The sequence below is a fragment of the Hyperoodon ampullatus genome, assembly GCF_949752795.1.
Source record: "Hyperoodon ampullatus genome assembly, chromosome: 1".
NCBI classification, from domain to species: domain Eukaryota; kingdom Metazoa; phylum Chordata; class Mammalia; order Artiodactyla; family Ziphiidae; genus Hyperoodon; species Hyperoodon ampullatus.
Window position 1 is genome coordinate 200,619,250 of NC_136914.1, and position 27,019 is coordinate 200,646,268.

Genomic DNA, 27,019 nt, shown 5'->3' on the forward strand with positions numbered 1-27,019 from the left:
CACATGCTTTATCGCTCTCTTCCATGGGCCTGGGTTGAACTGAGACGTGGACAGGCGCAGTGTAGCCTAAGGATGAATCTGTCCTTCTTAAGGTGTCCTAAAATGTCTCCCAAAGCACTTTAAACGTTCTTCTTGCTACTCCACTTGGAGCACGGGGAGATGTGAGGTTATTTCGACCTCAGGATCCAATCAGTGGGCTGCTCTATCTTTCCCCAGGGAGCCCAGAAGGTAATTAGTAACTAGCGTTCACATGATTGGAGTTGGCAGCTTTGTTTGGTGTTTCCCTCAAGCTGGTCAAACTGGCTTGGCTGCTTTATGAGCTGAAGGTAAGAAGCATTTTTTTTGCAGAAAAAGCAGAGTGAAAGAGAAACAGCCCCCTTTAAAAGCCCGAGGTAAGATCATGTAACAGTCTCATCTGCCTCTTTAATCCTTTAGTAATCAATCAGGGGTATGAATAAATGCTTTCATGTGCAGCTCAAACGGGACCTCCACTACCTGTCCTCCAAGTTTGGCTTTCTACTCTCCTTGGACATCTGAAACTCTTCTGGACTCCCCTTCCCTTTAGTTAGCGGCAGGACTCTTCCGCCTTTGAGAGCTTTGCTTTTATGGGATTCAGGTTACCCATTAGTGTCTACTCAAATCACAAGCTGTTCAAGCTCCTGTCTGCAGACACACTGGCTTATCCCACTCAGGAAAGAAAAAGTACGTCTGTTATTCTGATCTGGTGTATGGAATTTTATAGTGTAAAAGCTCTTTCCCGGAGGAATACAGTTATATATGTTTTCACACTTTCCTTGATACGTGTCATGCTAGAGAAGCATCAAAACCATTCATCTCCTAAATCTCTTTTCCATCTAATTCATATAGCATATTTAGGAACTGGAGAATGAGCCTGGAAATCAGAAAGGTGGGCATAAAAATACCATTCTGAATTCATCAAACATTAGATTATTTGATGTGAAGCTCTGTGGAAGAGAAAAGGATGACGTTGGTCTCTGTCTCTTACCCTCTGCAGGAGCAACAGGCTGTAAAGTAAGACTGCATGTGAAAAGTGCTGTAACAAACACAAATGGCAACGGCAACAAAGCAGAAGTCCCTGGTGGGACAACTGGAGGTTTCATGGAAGTGGTAGCATTTGAGCTGTGCCTTCAAGCATAAGCAGGGTTTCCAAAGACTTTCCACATATAGAGAACTAGGTAATGGGGAACACTGAAGAATAAGTAACAGGGAAAAAGTAACAGGGATCATGCTGGAGGGGTAGGTTGCAGCAGATCCCAAGGGACTCGAACGCCACTTATTTTATTCAATGGATAATAAAGAGTCACTGAAGGTTTCTGAATAGGGGAGTGACATGCTAAGAGAGTCTTTAGTAAGATTACTCTTTTAGCTATCTGGTCATCTATCAAGTATCCCTGAACTTTTATCTAATCCCTATTTGTGAAACAATGTAAGTACCCTAAGGAGACCAGGGTTATATGCTTTGTCAATAATGAGATGTTTACTCTTGGGTAAACCACTTATTCTCTCAGGGACTCAACCCACCCATCTATAAAATGAGGCAGCTGGCCTCAATGACCTCGTTGATTCCTTCAGTTTTAAAAATCCATGCTTCTATTTTCCTCGAAACTCCTTTTTCCTTTCCTCAAATACCTAATGTGCTGTTACACACCTTTTAGGTTCTACACTAATAGTTACTGAATGAACCTCTAGATTGTTAAATCTGATTTTCATGCAAAGGTTTTTGTTCCATAGTTCTGTTGCAGTAGTAGCAACAGCCCTGGCAGCTGCCGCCCTGTTGTCAAGTGTGTACTAAGTGCCAGGATCAGGATGAGGGGCTAGGAAGTTGATATAAATGTTTTTTGATCTTCACTAACTGTAAGGAGGATATTATATTATCTTTATTTTACCACAGATAAAGAAAGAATCTCTGAGACTTTGAAAAACCTGTCCAAGATCACATAAACTAGTACAAGGAGGGGCCATAATTTGAACCCAGATCTGTCTGACTTTATGGCACTAGACTCAGAGGAGTATCTCAAAAACGTAGGAAAGGGCTTCCCTGGTGGCGCAGTGGTTGAGAGTCTGCCTGCCGATGCAGGGGACACAGGTTCGTGCCCCGGTCCGGGAAGATCCCACATGCCGTGGAGCGGCTGGGCCCGTGAGCCATGGCCGCTGAGCCTGCGTGTCCGGAGCCTGTGCTCCGCAACGGGAGAGGCCACAGCAGTGAGAGGCCCGCGTACCGCAAAAAAAAAAAAAAAAAAAAAAAAAGTAGGAAAGCCTTAATTTCCCTCAAACCAAGTAAACAAACAAGTACACTCTATCATGGTCTAATTCAGGGGTGGACCACTGCCGAGGCAAGTGTGCACACACCTCGCTCCACACTGCCATTCCCTCTTTGTCTCCAGTCCTGGCCTACTTCCACCCTGCCCCAGTGCTGACCCTCACCACCCAACTGCGATGAGCACTTGTACCAGCACAGTAACAGAAAGACTTTCCAGTATCGATTGGTTCAATAATCTAAAACCTACTGCCTAAACCCAATATAAAGACTGTGATTTGGTTCACAAACCAATAGGATGACAACATAATCTGGGAGGACAGCTTTGACTACGAGTTATACAGAGGAACAGTGTAAAAGAGGGCACGTGGGAGGAGGAATTAGGACAGCTAGCTTCTAGAAGTTCAATTTCTGCTAATAACCAGTTTGTAGCTGTGCTTAACTTCTCTGGCTGTCAGTTTTCTTATGTGTAAAATGAAGAAGTTAATAGTTTCTCTGCCACTTTAAATCTAAACTTCTACGATCTTACTTATTTCTAAGTTAAAAGATTTATCTTTCCCTAACTGTTATGGAAAACAGAGTTTCCTTTGGCAACTTAAAAGTCTTTGATAAGGCTAGCATGATAAGAAACATACCTAGTAAATCGGCCAAGAGAACAGAAAAAAAAAAGAGGATAAATTACCGGTAAGAAGGATACTAGTTATAAAACAATCCAGTAGTAAAGGTTACACAAAGGTAAAAAGAAATGATCTTTGGATGAGTGGAGAGTGAATAGCTCGTTATGATATGGAGCACCCCTCTCCCCACCTCAGCCCCTCTTCTCTCTTTCTAAGCCCCACTGCCTGTGGGACTTTTAAAGATATAGCCTGTATAAAAATGTAAACTGCCTCAGGTTTGCCTCATTACTGAGACCCAGAACTAATCAAAAGCTGTGAAAGGGTTGCTCTTTTCATGTGATAAATCTGTGTGCAAAGAAATGTGGCCCAAGGGAACGAGGAGCATAAAGGAGAAATAACTTTCCCATTTTTCCCAGTCCTAGTCCTACTGGTGAAATACAACTTTGTAGATAGTTATCTTTCCTTTCACTTGAAACAACAGTCACATTCCACAGGCCCTCTTCAAAAGCCCTGAGCAGCACTCTGCCATGATGTTTGTTACTTGTTACTATAGGGTGGGTGATCAGCTACAATGACCATCCGTGGATAGAAATTCTCCCAACATAATGCTGGAAGTGAAGGTGGGGCAGCAGGATTTGAAGGATGAGAGAAAAGAGGCAGAAAATAGAGGAAAGGTCAAGGAACAAAAGGGAGGAGACAGTAAAAAATACATCAATAAATAAATCCAGTAAGAACAGGTGATTACCTAAACTTTTCACAGTATCTCTGTAACTGCCCACGTGGTTCCTCCAGCCTGATGATCAACGCCTCCTCACTTTCTAAGACTCTGCCCCAGTGACGCTGATTCCCACAGTTCTTGCTATTTTCCAGAGCACCATGCAAATATCCCTCTCATCTTACCTGTTACTTTATTATACTTGTTTACCTCCTTTTATTACACTGAAAGCTTGAGGGCAAGGACCACGTCCAATCTCCAGCACAGCTCTGTACGCAGGGCACAAGAGGTACTCCCATGTTTAATGAGTTGACTGTGGTCATGTTTATTGGGCACATGCTAGATGCGAGGCAGAGGGCAGGAGAGCTTACAAGTTAAAAGCACTGTGCCTTCTTTTGAATCCTGACTCTGCCACTAACTAGCTGTATAATCTTGGGAAAGTTACTTAAGCTCTCTAAGCCTGTTTCTTCATCTTTTCACCATCAAATCTACCATCCTACCTGCATCTGTACCCATCTGCTCTGCTTTCCCTCTTGTTAGAATGGAAGAACTGTCTCTGCTCTGACAACAGGCCAATCTCTCTCTCTGTTGGTTCACTGATCCACTCCCTCCTGACCCCTCAAAGACTTTGTTTCGGCAATTAGGCCCTCCCTCTCCTGCTCTTCAGTGTGCCCACTCTAACCATCAGTGTCATGAGCCTATGAATGTTTCCCATCTTTTAAAATATTTTATTTATTTATTTATTTTTGGCTGCATTGGGTCTTCGTTGCTACACACGGGCTTTTCTCTAGTTGCGGTGAGCGGGGGCTACTCTTTGTTGCGGTGCATGGGCTTCTCATTGTGGTGGCTTCTCTTGCTGTGGAGCACGGGCTCTAGGAACACGGGCTTCAGTAGTTGCGGCACGCGGGCTCAGTAGTTGTGGCTTGCGGGCTCTAGAGCGCAGGCTCAGTAGTTGTGGCGCACGGGCTTAGTTGCTCCGCGGCACGTGGGCTCTTCCCGGACCAGGGCTCAAACCCGTGTCCCCTGCATTGGCAGGTGGATTCTTAACCACTGTGCCACCAGGGAAGTCCTGTTTCCCATCTTACAAACAACTTCTGCTTTGAAAGACTTGAGCAAGCCAAATACTCAATGCCTCTATTTCCTTACCTCTCACTCTGTCTTTAATCCATTCCAATAAGGCTTTTATCCCTTTGTTACCACTTTACTGAAACTGCCCTTGACAAGGTCATCCAATGCAAGGGTCATTTCTGAGACTTCATCTTACTTGGCCTCTCAGTAGCTTTTGGACACAGTCACTTTCTCTTTCTTGAAGCTCTTCCTTCACTTGACTGGCTGCTCCTTTTCCTTTGCTAGTTCATCTCCCTTGTCTTCCACATTCCTAAACATTGGCTGCCCCTGGTCTTTTCCTTTGTACCCAGTTACCTAGCACACAGAAGGAATTCAAGAAATTCCTTGACTAGGAATGTGGTTTCCACTCTTAGTGCAGCTGCCTCTCGCCCTAAGGGTTAATTAGGAGGAGTTGTAAAGAAGACCCTATCATTAAGGTTAAAGTAACTCGAGGGATCTCAATACAGCAACAGCCTCCAGCTAAGTGGGAAGAGGGTCTGGAAATGAGGGAGAAGACAGATACTTAAGATCAAAAAGTAAGTTCCCCAGTAAAGGAAGAGACTATGGACTAATGAAAAGACAACTGACTGGGATAGGGGAAGGCAGAAACACAGAGAAAAGAGTCTGAGAGCACTGTAAAAAAAAATAATAATAAAGACTGGAATACAGGAAAATAAGAGGTGTTGGGGGGATCTGATATACTTTGAAGGATGTAAATGTTCTGAATGAACAGGGCTGTGAGAAGCATTCAAGATGTTTTAGAGTTTAAACCTTCTGATGAACTTAAAGGTGAGTTAGGTGAGGGTTCAAATAGAGAAACTGGAAACCGTGAGCAGCTTGGGGATGTTACTAGTATGAATGAGTAAACACTTTGGAAACTTAAGTAACTTCTTGATAAGCCAACAGTCAAAAGTATATCTGTGAGGAAGGATTAAATATTTAAAAAATATATGTCAATACATACATCTATGCTCTTAAATCCACAGATATATGTAATTTAGCAAATAGCTTTCAACCAATGAGAGTACTAAAAATGTTACTGCTGGCATAAATTATTTTGGAAGTAAGGTGGCAAGAGTCAGTTGGGATCCTTCCACCTTGAGCACTTGTAGATCTGAGTTTTCCAACTGTTGCTTCCTACCACCCACTCTCAGAGGTCAAGCAATCCCTCCTTAAGTCAAAACACGCTGGCACTTCACTGTGGCACAGTGAGAATGTACATAAAGCTGTACAGTGAAACCCACCTGAATCTGAATCCTGGCTCTCCCACTTACCAACTGTGAGACTTCGGGCAAACCTCAGTTTTCTCATCTGTCAGATGTGGACAATTTTGGGAACTGGGAAAAGTGTATAAAAGCATCTAGCACATTGTTTGACAAAGTGTAAGTACTCAATTATTTATAACTGCTGTCATCATCCTACTCTTTCAGTTCCTATCTTCCAGACAGCTCACTCCCTGGAAAAAGGAGCTCACTCCTTTTTCTCTATCTATACTTTTTTTGTTTTTTTAAGTAATCTCATTAAATGTCATGACTTTAAATAATGTCTATGTGCTGAAAGAATTTTGTCTATGTGCTGTCAAAATTCATTTGTCCCAAATTTATGTCTCCAGGCCTAACTCCTCTGAACTCTGGCCTGTGTATCAAATTGTGCAGTTGACCTCTGCCTTGTCCCACCTCCCCCACCAACCAGCATCTCCTGCACTCTTCACCATTAATTGAGAAATTACTGGCAACTCCAATCCTTCCAGTTGCTCAATCTCAGGGTCATCCTCATCTCTTTCACCTCACATCCAACCCACCAGCAAGTCCTACTGGCTCCAACTCAAATATACCTTATACATGATGCTCAAAATAACTGAGCACTTCTCCTCAACCCCACTCTGCCATCCTGGTGCAAGCTACCATCACCTCTTGCCTCGATCATTACAGTAGCCTCCTAACTGGTCTCTCTGCCTCTGCACTTCTGTCTTTTCTCAACGCCGCAGCCAGAGTGACTCTGTAAAGTTCTAAGTCAGATCATGTTGCTCCCCTGCTCAGAACCTTCCTGGGGCTTCTCATCTTACTCCGAATGATGGGCTACAAAGCCCATGCCTTTGCTCGAGTTGAACTGGCCTCCTTGCTATTCCTCAAACAACAGGCACACTCTTATACTTGCTGTTCTGGCTGCCTGAAATAATCTCCCCCACCCCCCAAAATGGCTTGGCTGGCTTCCTACAATCATTCAGATTTTCACTCAAAAGTCACTTCCCTGATTCCATAGGTTCTTTTGCCTCCTAATAATATGCATATTTTTTACTTATTGTTTGTCTCTCCCCATGGGGGCAGAGATCGCCGCTATAACTCTAGAACAAACACTGCCTGGAATATAGCAGGAGCTCAACAGTATTTATTGAATAAATGACTGCCCCAGAGTTTTTCATCTTTGGGGTCTTGCTACATCTGGCAAAGTGAACAGTAGTAGTCAACACGCTCAGGTAACCAGTGGCAGCAGGAATGCCTGTGGCTCAGGTAGGAGGCTAGCTAGAGGCAGGTCCTTTCACTAAGTGCTGCAAAGCCTGGGTGAAATCTGAAACCCATACTTGAAGTCCCTGGAGCTATTCCAGTTTCTCCACCCCTCCGCCTGGAGCTGAGGTGAAGAAATGTTGACAAAGCCACACTACAAACTGCAAAGACTAGTGAGTCACGGGCTAATTATAAGTAAGTTAACCATTCCTAGCTACGATTCTTGACATACATTAAACCCTGTCTCCTAAAAGGAAAATTAGCTTCTGTCCTGAATCAACATGGGCTCTGAATGGCTTCTGACTATGGTTGCTGTTTTATGGATTTACACCAAGATAAAATCCATTACAAGTAACTGAGCTAATTTTTACTGAGCCAACACCCTGAACTAGATGTTACAAAAGTCGAGGATATTGGTTTTTTTCTTATGTACTGACAAACTAGAAAGAAAAATCATTATTTCTTTTACATGAACTTTTATATCTTAAAAGACCAGAAAACGTTTTACCTTTTAAACTCTATTACCTTTTACTAGTTTGGGAAAGAATTCTTATACCTGAGGCATTCCAAGGAGTCTTCAGAATAATAAATTGCTTCTGTATGTAGAAAAACCATACTTTCAATTTTTAAAAATCTGTCTGGAATATTATGTATCACTTCAGTGTAAAGATGTTATTATTCCATATCAGTCATTCTCCAACTCGTTAACCTAATGGCTCTCTTTAGTGGACCTTAGATCTCACCCAATATCTTGGTGAAAATGTTACTTTCCTGAAAAAATATTGATTTGATGTGCAACAGTCATTTAAAATTCAAATTAAAAATTACCCTGAGAGTCTCTGGTCAACCTTCTTCCTGGCATTACCTTAAGGCGGGATGTTTAAGAGCAAGGTTCCTGATGCGGAAGAGGCTGACTCTACAATTTACCAACCACTGCACTGATTTAGAACAGGGTCTTCCCACACGGAAATTAACTATGGCCATAATTCAAAGGCAGCAAGACAGAGAGACAGTGTAATTAAATACAGAGGTCAATATCAGTATGATCAATAGAGTTTCAAAGATATACAAATATGAATGATACTATGACTATATTCTTTTTATTAATCAGTGTATAGCCAGTGCCGGGGTCATACTATGTGCTGAAGAAATGTTTGCTGAGTAAAGAAATGAAGGTACAACCCTGACTGTCCAATTCAGGCATGTGAACCTCTCCTCGAGGTAGAAAAGGACTATGATATGCTAAAATGAGATTCTCTCAGGGCCACAGGATGTAGTTCTAATAAGGGCTTCTAAAAGTAACTTGTACTGGTAAATCTGAAAAGTCTGTGGACTAACGCTGAATATTTCTACTGCTTCAGATGCCAAACTATTTATCAGATTTGAAGGCACCATTTTTGGTTTTGTTTTTGTTTTGGCCATGCCCCGCAGCTTGCGGGATCTCAGTTCCCCGACCAGGGATTAAACCCGGGCCATGGCAGTGAAAGCCCGGAATCCTAACAACTAGGCCACCAGGGAACTCAATTATTATTATATGCTTAAATTATTAAGCAATTTATTATTCTGAAGACTCCTTGGAATGCCTCAGGTATAAGAATTCTTTCCTAAACTAGTAAGGTACTGTGTTTTAGATATGGACTTCTACTTATTAATTAGCAACTCATTTGACCAGAAGCTCCTGGAAGGCAGACAACACATCTGTTTATTACTATATACACTGCCCTTAACACAGTGCCTGGCACATGGTAAAAACTTAACCAGCATTTGCTGGATGAATGAGTGATTGACTCGATACCATCCTGAAGCCTACAATGACATATCATTCCCCAACACACTATACTCACAAATGCCTCCTAGTATTCTACCCTGACTCTACATAATTCCAAACTTAAAACTCCTAATTCTCAGACATAGCCAAACACTAGCTTATCTAAAACTACTAATAATGGACTTTCTATTTCCAATAATTGAAGTTTAGGCCAACCATCTCACAGAAAGAAAGCTTGAAAAGTTAGACGAACTATTTAAAAATCTTAAAACTATCAACACAATGACAAGATGGCAGAGTACAGGCCAAAACCAAAAGGAAAACTAGAATCCAGAGAGGTAAATAACCACAGAAACTACAATGCCCTGGGGCATCTACCAGTCCCAGAAAACTCAGCTTTTGTTTCAATGGTCCTCTGGGGAGAAGCGGTCAATAACCCAAAGCCCAAAAGGCAAGGTAAGGAGTCTAAAAGGAGACCTTTTCTATAATAAGCTAAGATTCCAGAGACTCCTGAGAGAGAATCAGAACCGGACCAGCCCTCCTGCAAAATTACATCTCGGGCTCTAATACCTTCACCGTCCAAGGTACTTTAAGCCTTGAAATTAGTTTAAGGTGGAGGTGGACTGAGAATGATATCGTTTCCATGTGGGAATTCCTCCTCAGCATTGCTTAGGGAATTTATATGTCTTTCTGAATTGAAAGAAAAAAATCAGCAGAGAAATCTGGAAAAAAAAAGGAGAAAATACTATAATTCTCTGTGAGAATAAAGCTTAACAATAAATGTAGAGACATTACTGGTTTGAAAGAATCTACCAGTGTCAAGTTGAAAGCAAGAGCAGAAAATACTGACCCACAGAGTAAAGATTAAGGTTGGCCGGGACAAAAGTACATAGGAGAAAAGTGACTAGGATCTAATCAGTTAGTATTGCTTGTAACTGCTGCTATGTTATGAATGTGTTTATAAAGCATGTGTGTTCATGGCCCTGTGTGCTAACAGTGAGTCACTCTTGCAAATAAAATAAATACTAATAAGCTTATTTGCACAGTATATTTTATATAAACCTTGTAAGTGATGGTCCAAGAAATATCAAATTTTAGAAGTAAAATAAGTCCTAAATTGGCAATTCTGACACATGATTCTGTGTAGCATTGAATCTTGCTCAGAGGCAAATGTTCCATTATTTTAGTACTACTCAAAAATGTTTGCTCAGTGTTTTCCAGTGTTTGTATTTGCTATAGGTTATAGTTCTTTGTAAGTATTTTAACAAGAGAAATGCAGAGAAGATGTGAATATTAATATTGAATCATTATGTTGTATTACCTGAAATTAACATCATATTGGGGGCTTCCCTGGTGGCGCAGTGGTTAAGAGTCCGCCTGCCGATGCAGAGGACACGGGTTTGTGCCCCGGTCCGGGAGGATCCCACATGCCATGGAGCGGCTGGGCCCGTGAGCCAGGGCCGCTGGGCCTGCGCATCCGGAGCTTGTGCTCAACAGTGAGAGGCCCGCGTACCGCAAAAAAACAAAAAAAAAACAAAAAAAAACATCATATTGTATGTCAATTAGTTCAATTAAAAAATTTTTTAAAGATGTGAATATTGTCACAAATTTGAATTAGCAAAACAATATTGATTCCAATGGCAAAGTCAAAATCAGAGCAAGTAGACAAAATATTTTCACTGTTAAAAAAGAATATAAGAACACATATGTATAACTGAATCACTTTGCTGTACGGCAGAAATTAACACAACACTGTAAATCACCTATACTTCATTAAAATTTTTAAAAAAGAAATATTCAATGCAAATAGTCGCTAGAAAATAAAAAAAGAAAACCTGTCTGTACAAAAAAAAAAAAAAGAAAGATTATGAGCTTATGCAAAGCAACATGTACCCTAATGGCCCCACCTGAAGATGTTTTTGGATACATTCTTAACACTCAACCAACATCAAAGGAAACTTTTTTCTATGTCTGGAATATTAGTCACAAAACAAAGATTAATCCCATCAGATAGGGCAACTAATACGTTGTGTATTTAAAATTTTGTTTTAAAAATCACTTTAAATACTAAATATTTGTGGTATGATTTTACAGTTTTTAAATTATTTTTATTTAACATTTATTTTGTGTTAATATTCCCTTCTTTTAATGTTTTATATTATCAGATTCTAGTATCATGTTAATTTTCTAATTTTGATAAATATTTTTGAGTTATGTAAGATATTAGGGTTGGGGAACTCTACTATTTCTGCAACTTCTCTATAAATCCAAAATTATTTTAAAGTAAAAAGTAAAAAATAGGGACTTCCCTAGTGGTGCAGTGGTTAAGAATCCGCCTGCCAATGCAGGGGACACGGGTTCGAGCCCTGGGCCGGGAAGATCCCACGTGCCACAGAGCAACTAAGCCCGTGCACCACAACTACTGAGCCTGTGCTCTGGAGCCCACGAGCCACAACTACTGAAGCCTGCGGCGCCTAGAGCCCGTGCTCTGCAACAAGAGAAGCCACCGCAATGAGACGTCCGCGCACCGCAACGAAGAGTAGCCCCCACTCGCTGCAACTATAGAAAGCCCCCACGTAGCAATGAAGACCCAACGCACCCAAAAATAAATAAAATAAATTTAAAAGAAAAAAAAAAGTAAAAAATATTTCAAAGTTTATTATCAGGTAGAGAATAATTTTACATGTCATTAAAATATATAATCTCATAATATTTTGGTTCATAATAATAAAAAATTATGCATTTATTTCATATATGTGTGTATATATACATAAAATCTCTGAAACTTTTAGTATAATCCTAACACAGGGAAATTGTTCACTGTTGATTATTATAGTCATTACTGTTATTACTTAAGAACATGTAAATAAAAGAGTTTTTTTAAAATACAGATTAATTTATAATTTCAGGAATTCCAATTTCTTGTTCCTGAATCTCAAAGATTACTATCCTTCAGGAATTTGGAAACATTAGCTGACCAGAAACAGCTGACAGAAATAAGTGCAAATCCTCTCTGGAGACAGGTGCCTTCATCTCCGGTCTTAATGTTTTCCAAATACCATGACTAGCACACAGTAAAAGGTAACCAGACACACAAGGAGTCTAGACCACATGAACGAGAACCATGTGACACCAAAAACAGTCCCACTAAGACTTAAAATCTTGAAATTATCATATGCAGACTATAAAATAACTATTCTTACCATAGGTAAAGAAAATAAAAAACAAGGTACCTACAGGAAACAGAAAACTGTAAAAGGTAACATATCAGATTTGAAAAAAAAATACAGCTTCTAGGAAATGAGTCCTCATGACGTCATAATTCCAGAGTTTTAAGGAGCAATATGAAGAATAGTATAAAGGCTATATATATTTAAGTGTGAGCTACATGTAAATCTATATACCATCCTATACTTAAATTGAATCCATTCAATGTATTCCCTGTTGATCTAACTAGATTCACACTTATATGCATAAGGTGGAGGTGAATGTAAACAAAACCGTCACGTGTACCCTGCTGTAAAACCACCAAGCACAAACCAGAGCCCTCAGTTGACTACAGTTCAAATAAATAAAGCCATACCCTTTCTTCTTATACTTAACTCTTGCAATTAGAAGTGCTTCTTAATTATATTTTCTTCTAATTTCTCAAACCCCTATTAAATGCCTACCACGTGATAAGCGTAGCTAGGCATTTGTCCATACATTTTCTTATTTTAAAAAAGAAGAAGAAAAAAAAAAAAGAAGAGGAAGGAGGAGCAATAGCTACAATAAAGAACCTAATTTTGGGTCTGGCACAGCACTGGACTATTTTGCTACCATTAACTGTGTCTGACAAGGGGACCAGCATCTCAGCACCGACAGTCCTTAGCTCTGCAGTAGTCCAAGTTCAAAGTAACAATGGAGGAAGGAGATCTTTGAAAGTTCTGGAAGGTAGAGCAGAAACTTCAATTTCATTCAGTTAAACTAAATTCAATTCACCCAAGTATTTACTGAGTCTAGTACCTGTTGGACACTATACCAGGTGTGTGGGAAATGACAAACCAACTAATGTACAGTATCTGTCTTTCCATTAGGCTTAAAATTTTCATCGAGAGGCATATAAACAACTAAATACAATATCAATCAGGATTAGATAAATACTGTATCAAAGGTTCTTTAAATCTTATGCCTTAAATTTCAAGGTTAGAGGGTGTATGGGACTGGATTGGAGGGGTAAAGCCTGGTGCTCAAACTGATAATTCTGCTTCTTTCAAGGGACTGCTTATATTGCTGGATATACTTTTTATGAAGACAGAAAAAGATGACCTTAAGAGGAACTGTCAGTGATTGCAAGAAATAAGTAATTTCATCATACTAGCAATTGATACAAATAATACACCTATTGAAAAGCAATCAAGTCAATATTAATACAGCCAATGCTGTATTTGGTGAATGCAAATAAAGAAAAGTTTCCTGATTAAGACTATACACACCTACTGCAGGTCTTTCACAGCATTAAACTTTTAGAACTTAAAAAAAAAAACAAAAAACATAGTAAGAACACCAGCTGAATTATTAGTCCTGAAAAAGAAGGTCAATCGAATAAAAAAGAATACCAATTTCATCCCTCAGTACCAGTCCATTACTCCATATAGTCCTTTAAAAACACTGCACACTGTTTTTATGCATAGAAGACATAATATTTCTCTGGAACACTACTAATTCTAATAAGTATCATTATTGAGAAATTTTTGCTACCTGGAATTTGGGAGAGTTTTGTTCTGTCACCTGTATATCTAATGCAAGAACAGTTTACAAGTATATCTCAAAACTTGTATGTATGGAAGGTGATGGAGAATCTGGGGCTTGCTATGGCTTTGAGGATGTAGCGCTGAGCCAAAGTTCCCTCAGGATTCCTTTTCAGGCACTCTGAAATCGTCAAGGTATCTGGCATTCCCCAAGAGTTCATATACTCATATTAAATGAACACCCTCTTGAGGACGTGTTTAGGTGCTCACCCTCATGCTTTACCTTGAGAGCAAATGTCACCACCGCCCTGTTGAGCACAAATGACCCAGGGGCCCAGTGATCTGGCTGGTCCCTAGTTCATCACCCTGCATGTGCTCCAGGACACCCTCCCGGGGCCATGCCTCTGAGTTTGGAGTTCCCGCAGAACTGTGCCCACTTGCACATCAATTCTTGCCTGAGCATATTTTAGACAGAGGTTTCCTCTCTTTCTGTAATCCGTCTGCTTTCTATCTTTCAGAAAATTACTCAACTTCTGGCCTTCTGATAATACTCTTTCTTCTTGGAATTTTTTATTATTTTTTTTTCATTCACTTTTAGAGATCTAAAGGACAAGGGGAAGTTGGTATGTGTACCTGGTCTGCCATCTTGATTTGGTCTCTCTGGGCCACCATTACCTTGTTTTTATTTATTAGGATCCTGCAACTCCTAGATCCACAGAGTGCTTTTTATTATTGACTTTCCTAAGGACATGTAGGTTCAGAGCTCTCTGGCATGCATGCCAAAGGGCATGCAGTCATGCTCTCCTCAGGCCCTAGACCAGTTGCTATTATCTCACTCTTTTCTTCTTCCTACTTTATAAATTATTTCTCTTGATACGCTGGTGAATACAAATGAAGTCTCCAGAGCCTGGTCACCCCCAAGTTAATAGACAGCATTTCAGTTTTTGAATGTGCAAGGTGGGAAACAGTAAACCATAGTAGTTAAAGACATGGGCTCAATGCCCGGTTCCCTTAGCAAGCTACTTAATCTCTACAAGTCTTGGTTTCCTCATCTATAAAGTAGCCATATGAATTAACCCAGTACCTTCAAGGTAGCTGTGAAGATTCTTTGTGACAAATGCTTATTAATACATTAATAAATGTTTGTTATTATTATTATTATTGAAACTTAGTCCCTGGACCACAAAGATACAACATACCGTTTTCTCATGAGTCTTAGCCTGGAAGTCTTCAGTCCTGAGCAGGGTCTGGTTAAAGAAAGTTATATCTGGGGACTTCCATCTGCACAACTGCTATGGATGTCACAGAGGTATAGGAGGTATAAGTGTCACTGAGGTCTGAGCTTTTTTACCTGAGCAGCAAATGGAGTTAGGAGGCTACAGTGGTCATAGGATACATTCAGACAGAGCCATCTAATTGTGGTGACAGAGTGAGAAATTAGGTAATAAAAAGCAAACCATTCCTTAATTGTCCATCATAGATGGTAACATATCCCTAAAAACCTGGGTAGGCTGTTACTTGGACTTGTGGGTGTCCAGAAACAAGTATATACTATCTCCTCATCACTTACCTCTAAGTTGCTGGAGTTCCATGTTCAAACTCTCAATGTTACTCTCGTAGAACTCAAGATTCTCAGGGGTCTCTGCCCTTAGTGATTCCTCTTGCTTCTCCTCCAGCAGTGAGTTCAGCTCTTCTTGAGCCCTGCAGCACATATCCAAGTCCTGTTCCATCTCCTGAATCCTCACCAAGACTAAGGGACACTGGGAAGTCTGGTCCAAAGTCTTCTCCATGTTCTCAGGGCCCTCCTTTTCTAGGGTCTCCCAGCCAGGACGGTTACAAGTTAGGAGCTTGGGGGGTACTGCATTCGTTCTCTGCTGGGCCGAGGGAGGCAGGGGAGCGGGGCGAGAGGGTCGCATTGCCAAGGGTGGTTCCGGTCTCAGGCTCTGGTCCACTGGCAAAAGGGGAGGAGCGGATGCTGGAGTACAGGGACGGGGTGGCGGTGGCCTTAGAGCCTTTCTCCTCTCGGGCAGCTCCTGCTGGATGATTAGCTTCGAGGAACCTTGGAAAATATCCTTTTCGGAGTTAAAGTCCATGATTGAAAAGTGGCGCAAAATTTTATCTGGTTCTGTTCCGGGCCCTGACAAGCTCTTCTCAAACTCTATCAGTTGTTGTGTCAACTTAGAATCCAGGTCCATGTTGCCGTCTCCCTGTGAAAGTGCCATTGCTTCCACAGCAGGTGCCCTGTCTTGCAGACCAGGCTTCATCTCTGATCTCTCTGATGCAGAGCAAAAGCTGGAAGCATTTTCTTTGGGTGTGAGGTGCTTTTTCACACACCTCGCCATGCCCTGGAGCTGAGGGCTCAACTGGCTGGGTCTGACTGCCCTGGAGGCTAAACGAGAAAAGGTGCTATGAAGAGGTGGCACTGGCTTCTGAAGGGTTTTCGGCTGGGAGTATGTTCTTCTGGGAGGTAGGCTGGAGTAGTCTCTAGTCCTTGCTTCTAGAGGAAGAGGGTCAGAGTACTGGTTGGGGCGGGGGTTGCTTCCTCCTCCTATAGAATAATACTGGTTTTTCTGCAATTCGGGATGAAAAGGTACTGGAGTTTGGGACGCAACACCATTGACCACCTCTGAAGGATCCTTTGTGGAAGAGTATTTGGCAAGAAGCTGTTCGTGCCCTGAACCTGTGCTTCTTGGGGGCCCTTCTGAGGTGCCCACGTCCCAATGAGAGTTTTTGTCTTCTTCATACTCAGAAGTCAGATGTTCCATTGGGGAAGTGGATGTTTCAGAAATAACTGAGTTGGACTTCTCTGCTTTATACTCATGAGATTCATGTCTTTTTCCTTCCACTTCTAAGAAGTTCTCTGAACAATCCAAAGATGTGTCAGGGATGTTGGTGAGGCTGCTTTCCTGTGGCAGATCCATGGTTTCCTCCACCCTTGTTTGAGGACATAACTTTACAAAGCGGTAAGGAAAGATGCCTGTCCTGCCCTTCAGCGATCCTTCTAGCCAGCCATCTTCCAGGGTCCCCAGGATTCGGATTTTATCGCCTACTTCGAAATCCAACTCATTTGGCTCCAGGGCTTGGAATCTGTAGAGGGCAATCCCGTAGGTGCCTGGCTGCTCGCCTTCCTCTTCTGGCTGTCTCTCTTCTCCTGTGTTGGTATCTACTTCACCGTTAGTAATGCAGTCATCGCAATTTCCAGAACTTACTGACTCATCCACAGTCCTCAGGGGCCCCAAAAGCTCCACAAAACCTTCCGGAAAAATGCCTCTTCGACCCTCTAACTCCCCTTCAAACCAGCCTGGTTCAGGAACTCCAATAATGGTAATCACATCCCCTTCTCTGAAGTCCAGCTCCTCATCCAGCTGGGCAGAGAGCCCCATCAGTGCCCGGGCTTGTCCCATTGAATACTCGGGAATCTGGAGAAGGGCACTCTGTGAGTGCCACTGCCGACTCTGTGAGGAGAGGCAGAGCTCCCTGACACATGAGGATGGGAAGAAGCCCCAGGCACCCCAGCAGCTCCGGCCCTGCAGCCAGCCGGCAGTGGGACTGCCATCGAGAACCACTAGGTCACCTGAAGAAAGAGAAGAGAAGCAAAGATAATGACCTCGGTTATCACCTCAGCAGGATACTGGTATAACTAATAGTGCAACTCATCATCTTAAATAGCTACCAAATTCAAGGGAATATAAACCTAGAGTTTTAAGTGCATGAACACTTTTTGACAGTTTAGTGACAATATAGTGAACATTCCTGTAAACCCATGGTTTTCAAAATGTGGTCTGTGGAACCCTGGGGGTGGTCCCTAAGATCCTTTCAGAGGGTCTGTGAGGTCAACACTATCATATTTTCTTCATACACTTCATATACTTCAGTCAAAACAATGTAACGTGGCAAACTGAATATAGATTCAAGTAAAAGAATCTAGATTTCTTCTATTAAACCAAATATTAAAGATTTATTTAGAATATATTAAAGAATATAGATTCAAGTAAAAGAATCTAGATTTCTTCTACTAAACCAAATATCTGCAAAAATGCAAACCAATGTTACTCTTCTCACTAAATTTTTTTTGTTTAGGAAACTAGTTATTTTTCATAAACTGTTATTTATGTTATTAATGCTGAGTTTTTAAAAATAAATTGATAATTTAAAAAATTTCTCAGCTTTAACAGCTAATATGGTAAATATCAATAGACTCACACAAGCAAGTGCTCTTTAGGGTCTCAAAAACTTCTACGAATGTAAAGGGATCCTAAGATCAAAAAGTTTGAGAAATGCTCCTACCAGCAGTAGTCTGTACCACTGGATTCATTTATATATGATGAAGAATATATTCATGGCCACTACAGTCCTTTGAATAGATGGATCTAATTTCTCACACTAAATTATATTCAATATCAAAAATCGAACAAAGAAAGAAATCTTCAGGAATGGGTTGGAAGTGCAGGGTGTGGACAGCAAACTGTTCATTTATTTTCTCCAGAGCCCTTTTTTTTCTTTTTTAAACATCTTTATTGGAGTATAATTGCTTTATAATGGTGTGTTAGTTTCTGCTTTATAACAAATTGAATCAGTTATACATATAACATATATCCCCATATCTCCTCCCTCTTGCCTCTCCCTCCCTCCCACCCTCCCTATCCCACCCCTCTAGGTGGTCACAAAGCACCAAGCTGATCTCCCTGTGCTATGCGGCCGCTTCCCACTAGCTCAGTTTTACATTTGGTAGTGTGTATATATGTCCGTGCCACTCGCTCACTTTGTTAGAGCCCTTCTTGAACTATCCTTATCCTGAAAATACATCATAATGAAATCTTAGAAGAATGTTCTAGTAATCGGCAGTTTGTTTTTGAAAATAACCAGTAGTTCCAATATTGTTGTTTCAGGCTATCTTCACAAAATATAAGCTAAACAGTTAGCATCTGCCTTATTATTGAAGGAGGTGAGGCAAGGATTTGCCCCAGTTAAAAAATTACCCTATAGTTTTGCAGCAAATTGTTTTGCAGCAAACTTTTAATTATCTGATTATGAACTATTCATTTTGTAGATCATCAGTTTTAACTTTTTTAACTAGTTCCATGCTTCTAACTTCCTTTTGTCCTCTAATTTCTTCTCTCAAAATATTTATTCCATTCGTCACTTACTCTTTGCTACCTCATCCAACTCCCATCATCTCACTCTTTTAAACCTCGCCCCAGACACTGTCTCTTCCAGTCTACCAAATGATTCATGCCAAACTAAGATTACAAATGTACCCATTTTATCATATCCCTCCCCTGCTCTAACATTTACCATGAGGCATGAAGGCTTCTTCCTACCGCCTAAGGCTTCTACTCTAATAATCCTATTCTTACTACCTGAAATATATTAAAAAAAATAAGTTTGCTGTGGACACTCTCCAAAGAGGTTTAGTTAACTAAGCTACCAAAAGGCTACTTTTATGTTTTCACCTCACTGAAAACTGGTATTCACATCCAGTGACAACCTCCCTTTGCCCCATCCCCAGCTATCCAATATTATCTCACCTCTGAGACCCTCTTCCACACAAGGGGATTTTCATTGTCTCCTATAGAAGCCTCTCCATCTGAAACCTTAGCATGCTTCCCTGATAAACCTTAGAAGCCTACACACATCTTGGCCATCTGTAGCCTACTAAAGAAATTATCACTTATATCAACAATTTTGACACTTGTATTTTTATATACTACACAACTTCTAATCTAAGATTTTGCATTTACTGGTAGGCACCCAATACATTTTCACTGATTTCATACTGTTTTGCTTAGATGTCCCTGAAAATAGGGTCTTGGTCCTGTATTTCTATTTTCCTTTAATTTCTGATTCAATATCCATTGGTCAGAGCTTGGGGTCCTGAGAATTACAAGTGACTTTTCCCCCATTACTTCTAAGGCCATTCCATCAGGACCACAGAGGGAACTCACTGGAGACATGGCTGCTGTTCAGGCACAGTAGGTCTTTTGCTGATTAAGAATAAAAGCATGGGCTTCCCTGGTGGCACAGTGGTTAAAGAATCTGCCTGCCAGTGCAGGGGACATGGGTTTGAGCCCTGATCCGGGAAGATCCCACATGCCGCAGAGCAACTAAGCCCGTGTGCTACAACTACTGAGCCTATGCTCTAAAGCCCACGTGACACAACTACTGAGCCCGCGTGACACAACTACTGAGCCCGCGTGACACAACTACTGAAGCCCGCATGCCTAGAGCCTGTGCTCCGCAACAAGAGAAGCCACCGCAATGAGAAGCCCGCGTACCACAACAAAGAGTAGCCCCCACTAGCCAAAACTAGAGGAAGCCAGTGTGCAGCAACGAAGACCCAATGCAGCCAAAAATAAATAAATAAATTTAAAAAAAAAAGAAAAAGAATAAAAGTGTGCCAAAACTCCCACTCTCCTGGCTTTGAAATGAACTGGCTTTCTTTCCTTCCTTTCTTTCTTCCTTCCTCCCCTTCCTTCCTTCTTTCCTTCCTTCCTTCCTCCCTCCCTCCCTCCCTCTCTCCCTTTCGGCTGCATTGGGTCTTTGTTGCGGGCTTTCTCTAGTTGCGGCGAGCAGGGGCTACTCTTCGTTGCGGTGTGTGGGCTCCTCATTGCGGTGGCTTCTCTTGTTGTGGAGCACGGGCTCTAGGCACGCAGGCTCGGTAGCTGTGGCTCGCGGGCTCCAGAGTGCAGGCTCAGCAGTTGTGGCGCACGGGCTTAGCTGCTCCACAGCATGTGGGATCTTCCCGGACCAGGGATCGAACCCTTGTCCCCTGCATTGGCAGGCGGAGTCTTAACCACTGCGCCACCAGGGAGGTCCCTGAACTGGCTTTTTTAAACCTGCAGAATTAGAATATATTCTTGTTTTTACCAAATCTTCATGAAACTCTTATAATAGGGTTTGTTTTCCTATTTTCAGTTGGGTGACTGTTTTTTTCCTTTCCTTCTTTTTTTTTCTTTTGGCCATGCTGCACGTCTTAGTTCCCTGACCAGGAATCAAACCCATGTCCCCTGCACTGGAAGCACAGAGTCTTAACCACTGGACTGCCAGGGAAGTCCGAAAACAATTTTGTTTGTTTTTATTTTGGCCATGCCATGCGGCTTGCAGGATCTCAGTTCCCCAACCAGGGATCGAACCCGATCCATGGCAATGAAATCCTGGAATCCTAACCACTAGGCCACCAGGGAACTCCCTGGGTGACTGTTTTGATAAGCTTTATCACCTGGAAGATTGTCATTCTGTTGATTATTTCTATATAATAAAGGTTTTTTTTTTTTTAAGTCACAATTAAGGTCCTGAAAAGCACTTTAGAGATAATTTTGGTGAACACTTTTATTTTATAGCCCTGTTACTGAGTTTTTTGCATTCCTATGCCTTAGGAATAGAGGCTGCTTAGTGATCATTTCTAAACTTCAAAAACAACAATATGAGGAACTCCTGGAATAGAGTGACCAAATTTTGAAAACAAAAAAAATAGGAAGTGGGGTGACTCTTAGGGTCAGCCTGAGCCTTTTGCTTGTGCACGATTAATCCCAGCCACCACGCTGCTTGTTTCTTCTGGTTAGATTTTTTTATTCAAACAAGAAATGCATTAAGAATAAGATGATAAGAAAGAATGAATGTCCTAGAATCTGAATATAAGTAGTTTGACCCTGCAGTATAAAGTCCCTCACTGAAATCTACTGCCCAGGGACTCTGTACTCTATGCAGACCGACCACTCTTTACCTGGGTTTCCACACGAGCCATATCAGAACCTTAATCCTGATATCTTACACACATGGCACCATAGATTTATGACACGAGTGCTTTAACTGATAAGTACCATTTATCTATCTATTTATTTGTAAATAAATGTATCAATTTAATTTTCATTGGTCTTTTCTGGGGGTTGAGAGGTGGCCTAGAAGCATGAGCTTATAGGCAAGGGATAAGCATTCTGTGTTTTGTCAGGCAATTAAATATTTCATCGCTCCCACTAATTTTTTTTCTCTCCTCTTTCTCTGTCTTTTCCTTGTTGTTTTGTTTTTGTTTTTTCCCTCTTTTTCCCCCCCTCTTTATTTTCTAGGACAGCACCTACATTGATCTAAGAGACAAACTTGTTTCTGAATTTAAATATAACTCAAAATACAGGGAACAGACCAAAACAAATGGAAAGCTTCGGGAAAAGGAGAAAGGGTGACACCTGCTGGAAGAACCACCGGTGGTCTGGATTCGAAATAGAATCTCCCAGGGAAAATGTACATACACACAAAACTTCACATAATTATCAGGAAATAAGGTCCCCCGAAGCACATCCATGAACCCCAAGAATCCCAGGTTGAGAATAATAAAGTAGCTGATCTTTATTGAGTGCTTACCTCTGCCAGATGCGTTCCATGTATAACCTCATTTAATCCTCACAACTACCCTGATGTAGGTATTATTATTTGTAGACAAGGAAACTGAGGCCAAGAGAACTTAAGTAACTAGTACAGAATCACAGTTATTGAGTTGTGAAGTTGGATTTAAATCTAAGGCCATCAGAATTCTTATCCCCTAAACTATACTGCCTGCCCTAAATACATATATATTTTTAATAATATAATTTTAGAGTTAAAATATATAATTTTTTCTCTTACAAATCTCAATATTTCTGAAAGGTAAGTAAATAACAACTAAAGGCAGCATGGTAAAGCAAAACAGATCTCAAACATTATCCCACATGCTCTTAAAGGTTGCCAAATCCCTCCTGACATATATTAAATCACAGAAGAGGAGAAGCTTCACTGCTACACTGAAGGACCAAAGGAAAGGCAAAGAAACAACAGGGAACTGGATTAATAGTACTAGAGGACAGGGATAAAGGAGTGTATATACTCATGAGCGGAGACACTGATCTAATGGAAAAAGCAGAAGGGCCATTTTCAGTCTAAGAAGTAGAAGGGCCATTCCAAGCAGTAGACCTAGATTTAAGTCATAAACTATATATAGTATAAAACAATACTTTCATTTTTTTTGTGATTTTGTTTCTAACTAGTAAAATATCTGTTATACATATAGAAAACAAGAGGAATTAAAATCATTTCTGTGTCTCAAGCTAAACTTCCTAGAAAGAGACAAATTGTATAGATACACCTACTTTCCTCATCCTCAAAGGCTCTATTATGTTCAAATCGGAAGACATACAGAGCTAAAATATGTGAACAGCATAGAAGGAAAGAGAGCTGAATAGTCAATGTGTTTACTGGCAGCACAGTATCACAGAAGATAAAACCACTAATAATTAGTACATCTCTTTCTATTCTCTCTTTTCCAATGTATCCCCCCTGCCCTGCATCCTCTTCTTTTGAGCTCTGCTTATGTTTTTCAGCTCCCCAGCCTTAACTTGTTAAAAGATAGTCAAGATAAGATCTACAGACTCCAGGACCCAGCCTGACCTTCAGTCAGTCTTGGCAGAGGTGACCTGTGGCTGAAAGGTCCACACCAGGGTTTTCCTGAGAATCTCACGTGGCTCTGGGATTCCTGAGGTGGATTTTAACTTCAAATCAAGTTCAGAACACATCAGTCCAGTCTTCCCAGGAGAGGCATTCAGCAGAAAATCTGTTTAATACCTAAGACTTGACTATGCAAGATATATTATGAAGCAAAAAAACTAATTCCAGAAGCCACTTCCTCAAATTCCTCAAATGTTGTAGACATACTGTATATTCCCACATAGTACACTGTTATACACAGTATTTGCTCCAGGAACCAGGTGTAGGAAAAAACAATGCCAGGCCACCCACATCCTCTGCACAGCTCTGGTGGAAGCCACTGTGCCTTGGCTTCCACCAGACCCTCTGATTGGTCTGACGTGGACTCAGCCCTCCTGTGGGAGAGCTGTGAGTAGGGACAGATGAGGCTCCCTACTATAACATCTTCATCTATTTCTGTCTGTCTTCCCAACGCAGATTAGCAAAAAAGCACACAGAACAGAGGCAGAGGCTTAGTGTAAAGTGAAGGCAAGAAACTCTGGAAGCTGATTTTGAGGATTAAGGTCAAAGCCCAATATTCCTTTCTTCTCACTGACTAAGGGTTAGGGACTTTGCTAGGTCTCTCTCCCCACCTCTGCACTCTCTCTCTCCCATATGTGTACACGGTTTAAGAAATTAAGCCTATCCCTTTAGTGCCATACTCAAAAGAGTAAGTAACAATAGTAATAACATACCTAATAAATTATACAATTGTGATGACTGTTGTGAGTCATCATAAAATTGCACTGATCATAAGCTTCAGTTTGTGGAACACTACTGGCTTCTGTGCTTATGCAGAAATGTATGGACTTAATTAAGTACATGTGCCGAAACGGTTTAGTCACTCTTTAGACGTTCATATGTCTATCAGAGTGTAAGAAGTGAGAAATACTTGGAATATCACTGAGACGTGGCTATGACCATCCGTTTTAAACCACTTCCTTTTAAACTGGTTCTGATGAGAACTTTAATAACATTATCTAATAGTTGAATAGCAATGGGGCTGTTTTGCATCTCTCTCTTAATTTGCATACCATAATTCCTGCTCTACCATTACGCATTAATAAATAGTATGTTGTTAGCAAAGTCAGATCAATTTTTATGGGAAAAAAAGATAACTGTAGTCTGAAGTGTAGTTACAACCTGGGGCAGTAGAAAGAGACTACTGGACTTACAAATAATCAGGTGATGTAACTTCACGTTCTGAGGCCAAAACTTCTCAACTGCAGGTAACATTCTTTGAATCTCATTCGCATTATTATTATCATTTTTTTTTTGGTAAGTGGAGGAAGTCATTTTCATTATTTTTTAAATTTTTAAATTTTTTTTTTTTTGCGGTATGCGGGCCTCTCACTGTTGTGGCCTCTCCCATTGCGGAGCACAGGCTCCGGACGTGCAGGCTCAGTGGCCATGGCTCACGGGCCTAGCCGCTCCGTGGCATGTGGGATCTTCCTGGACCGGGGCACGAACCCATGTCCCCTGCGTCGGCATGCGGACTCTCAACCACTGCGCCGCCAGGGAAGCCCTTCATTATTTTTTAAATGCAGTTAATAATACCCACGTTGCTACCTGCCAGGTCTGTGCTGAGAATGAAATGAGAATGTATTTGTGAGAAAAAATGCTGTGGAAATTATGAAATGCTACTCAAATATAAGGCACTATTATTGTCAGCACTATCTTGGTATTATTGAAGACTCTCTAGAGGTTAGTCACTTATAAAAATTCAAAAAAAAAAGATCTAGTTGTCAAAATGGACTGACTCCACCAATCTTATTTTAAACAGTCCACTCTTGGATGATCAACTTACCTCGATGGAGGGAAAGGCTGTTCAATTCTAGGGATGTAAATTCACAGATACAGACAAACAGTCTCTCGCCCTCTTTTAGACTGGGAATGGTAACAACTTCCACAAAACTGCTGGGGAACTGTCCTGAAAATAAAAGCAAACATTTCCAATATTAAAATTCCTTTTTTCTGTCTGTGTACCAGGACAAAAAACTTTTTTCTGAGCCCATTTATAAACCCTGAATTGAAAACTCACTGAGCACTCATCACTGGAGAATATATTGTAGAAAACATGCAGTGCACAAAATTAGGTGCATGCAGAACACAGAGAGTGCAATTCAATTCAGTGACCATTTACTGGGTGTCACTCTATCAAAGGCACACTGCAGAGGGGAAAATGAGTAAGACAGACTTGGCCCTAAAAGATCTTAAAATTTGATTCAGACATAAAATCTAATTCAGACATAAACAATAATTCAGTTTGAAATCCAGTGTCACATCCTAGCTACACAAATTGCTATGGAAGTTCAGAGAAGGTGGGAAATGGGTCAGGAAGAAAATGAAAATTTTTATTAAAAAGACTACAGTTGAATCTGAAGATTGGCAGGTTTTTAACAAGTAATAATAGACAAACAGGGCCTGTCAGGTGGAATGCATCAGAAGGTTTAGTTGATTCCACCTTCTAACCATCTCTTGCATCTGTCCACTTATCTCCAGATTCACCACCTCGGTCCAAACCATCAGCACCTCTCACCTGGATTACTGCAACCACTTCCCATCCCACCTCCCTGCCTTTGGCTTTGCCCTTTCCTATCATTCTTCAATCTGCAGCATCGAGCTTTCTAAAAGACAAATCTGATTGTGCTTAAAGCACGTTTACAGTATCCTGTTTCCATAACTCCTTTCCATGGCATGCGCTGTCCTCCATGATCTAGCTTCTGCTCATCTCCCCATGCCATCTCCCCCCCCCTCAACCATTCACACTTCATGCCAGACTGAACTTTCTCAGTCCTTCCACATTCTTTCTCTCTCATTCCAGGGCCTCTGAATAAGCAATTCTCTCTGCCTATCCTCTTTGCCTTGCTAACTCCTACTCACCATTTTTATCTCAGCTGAGATGTCACTTCTACTGGGAAATAATCTATTATCTCCCAAATGTGGCTTAAGTAACAATAAGAGTCTGTTCTAAGGACTGTATGATATACTCCAGCCCAGATTTCCATAAATATATATAAGTTAAAGATTGGATTTAACATAGATGCATAGTGCGGGGGAAAAACTTCCAGCCTTCCCCTGGCAAATTCATGAAAGAAACTGGTGCTAACATGTTTTCAAGAATAGAAAAAAGGAAACCAGGTGCATGAAAAGTGGGTGTTAAGTGCATCTAGGGTAGAGGGCAGATTTAATAAATTTAGGACACCCACGAATCTAGGAGGGCAGCTGGTACCTAACCATGTCAACCTTTTAAAGGAACCAGTAAGGAGAGATGCAGTGATAACAGACATTCTCTCCTTGCTGGTAGAAACCACAGTAAACACACACAGAAAACACAAAAGGATCTGAAGTGTATTTATTGGGCTTCCCATTAAACCTTTATTTTTAATATGGAAAGAAGGGAGGGTCTGTGGTCTATTTTGTACGTGAGGAATTATGAACCTCTTACCTGTCACATCCTCTTTCTTTCCTAGAAGCCAAAATTCATCCACCACTGCCAACACCTCAATAACATCTCCCACAAAGAGCGGCAGTTCTTCTGATACGCTAGGGCAGAAGTCAAAGATGGCTCGAACCACTGAGCCAGCCTCCATCTTTTATAACCTGGAAAGAAAGGTCAAAAGAAATGGGAAAGCATAAGTATTTAAGACACTGTAATATAGATTGGTATCTTGAGAATTATTAAGATATAAAGTATCCTATTAATAATAAATTATTATTAGGATATAAAGTATATATGACTACTTATAATGAAGTCAAAGCTAAGCAAATAAGAAGTCTGTACTTTAAAAAAAATCAAAATACTGTCTCA

The 27,019-nt window shown here is 40.9% G+C and overlaps 1 protein-coding gene across 1 annotated transcript in view; it reads right to left on the bottom strand.

Moving 5' to 3' along the window:
* Nucleotides 1-26,801, bottom strand: part of DNMBP (dynamin binding protein) — a gene marked incomplete at both ends in the record, with an annotated part of 79,549 nt that extends 52,748 nt beyond the window's left edge. The window contains 3 exons of the mRNA XM_079712689.1: nt 15,290-17,293; nt 25,016-25,138; nt 26,657-26,801. Coding sequence (XP_079568815.1) covers nt 15,290-17,293; nt 25,016-25,138; nt 26,657-26,801 — 2,272 coding nt within the window. The remainder of the gene's footprint in view (nt 1-15,289; nt 17,294-25,015; nt 25,139-26,656) is intronic.
* Nucleotides 26,802-27,019: the final 218 nt, after the last annotated feature.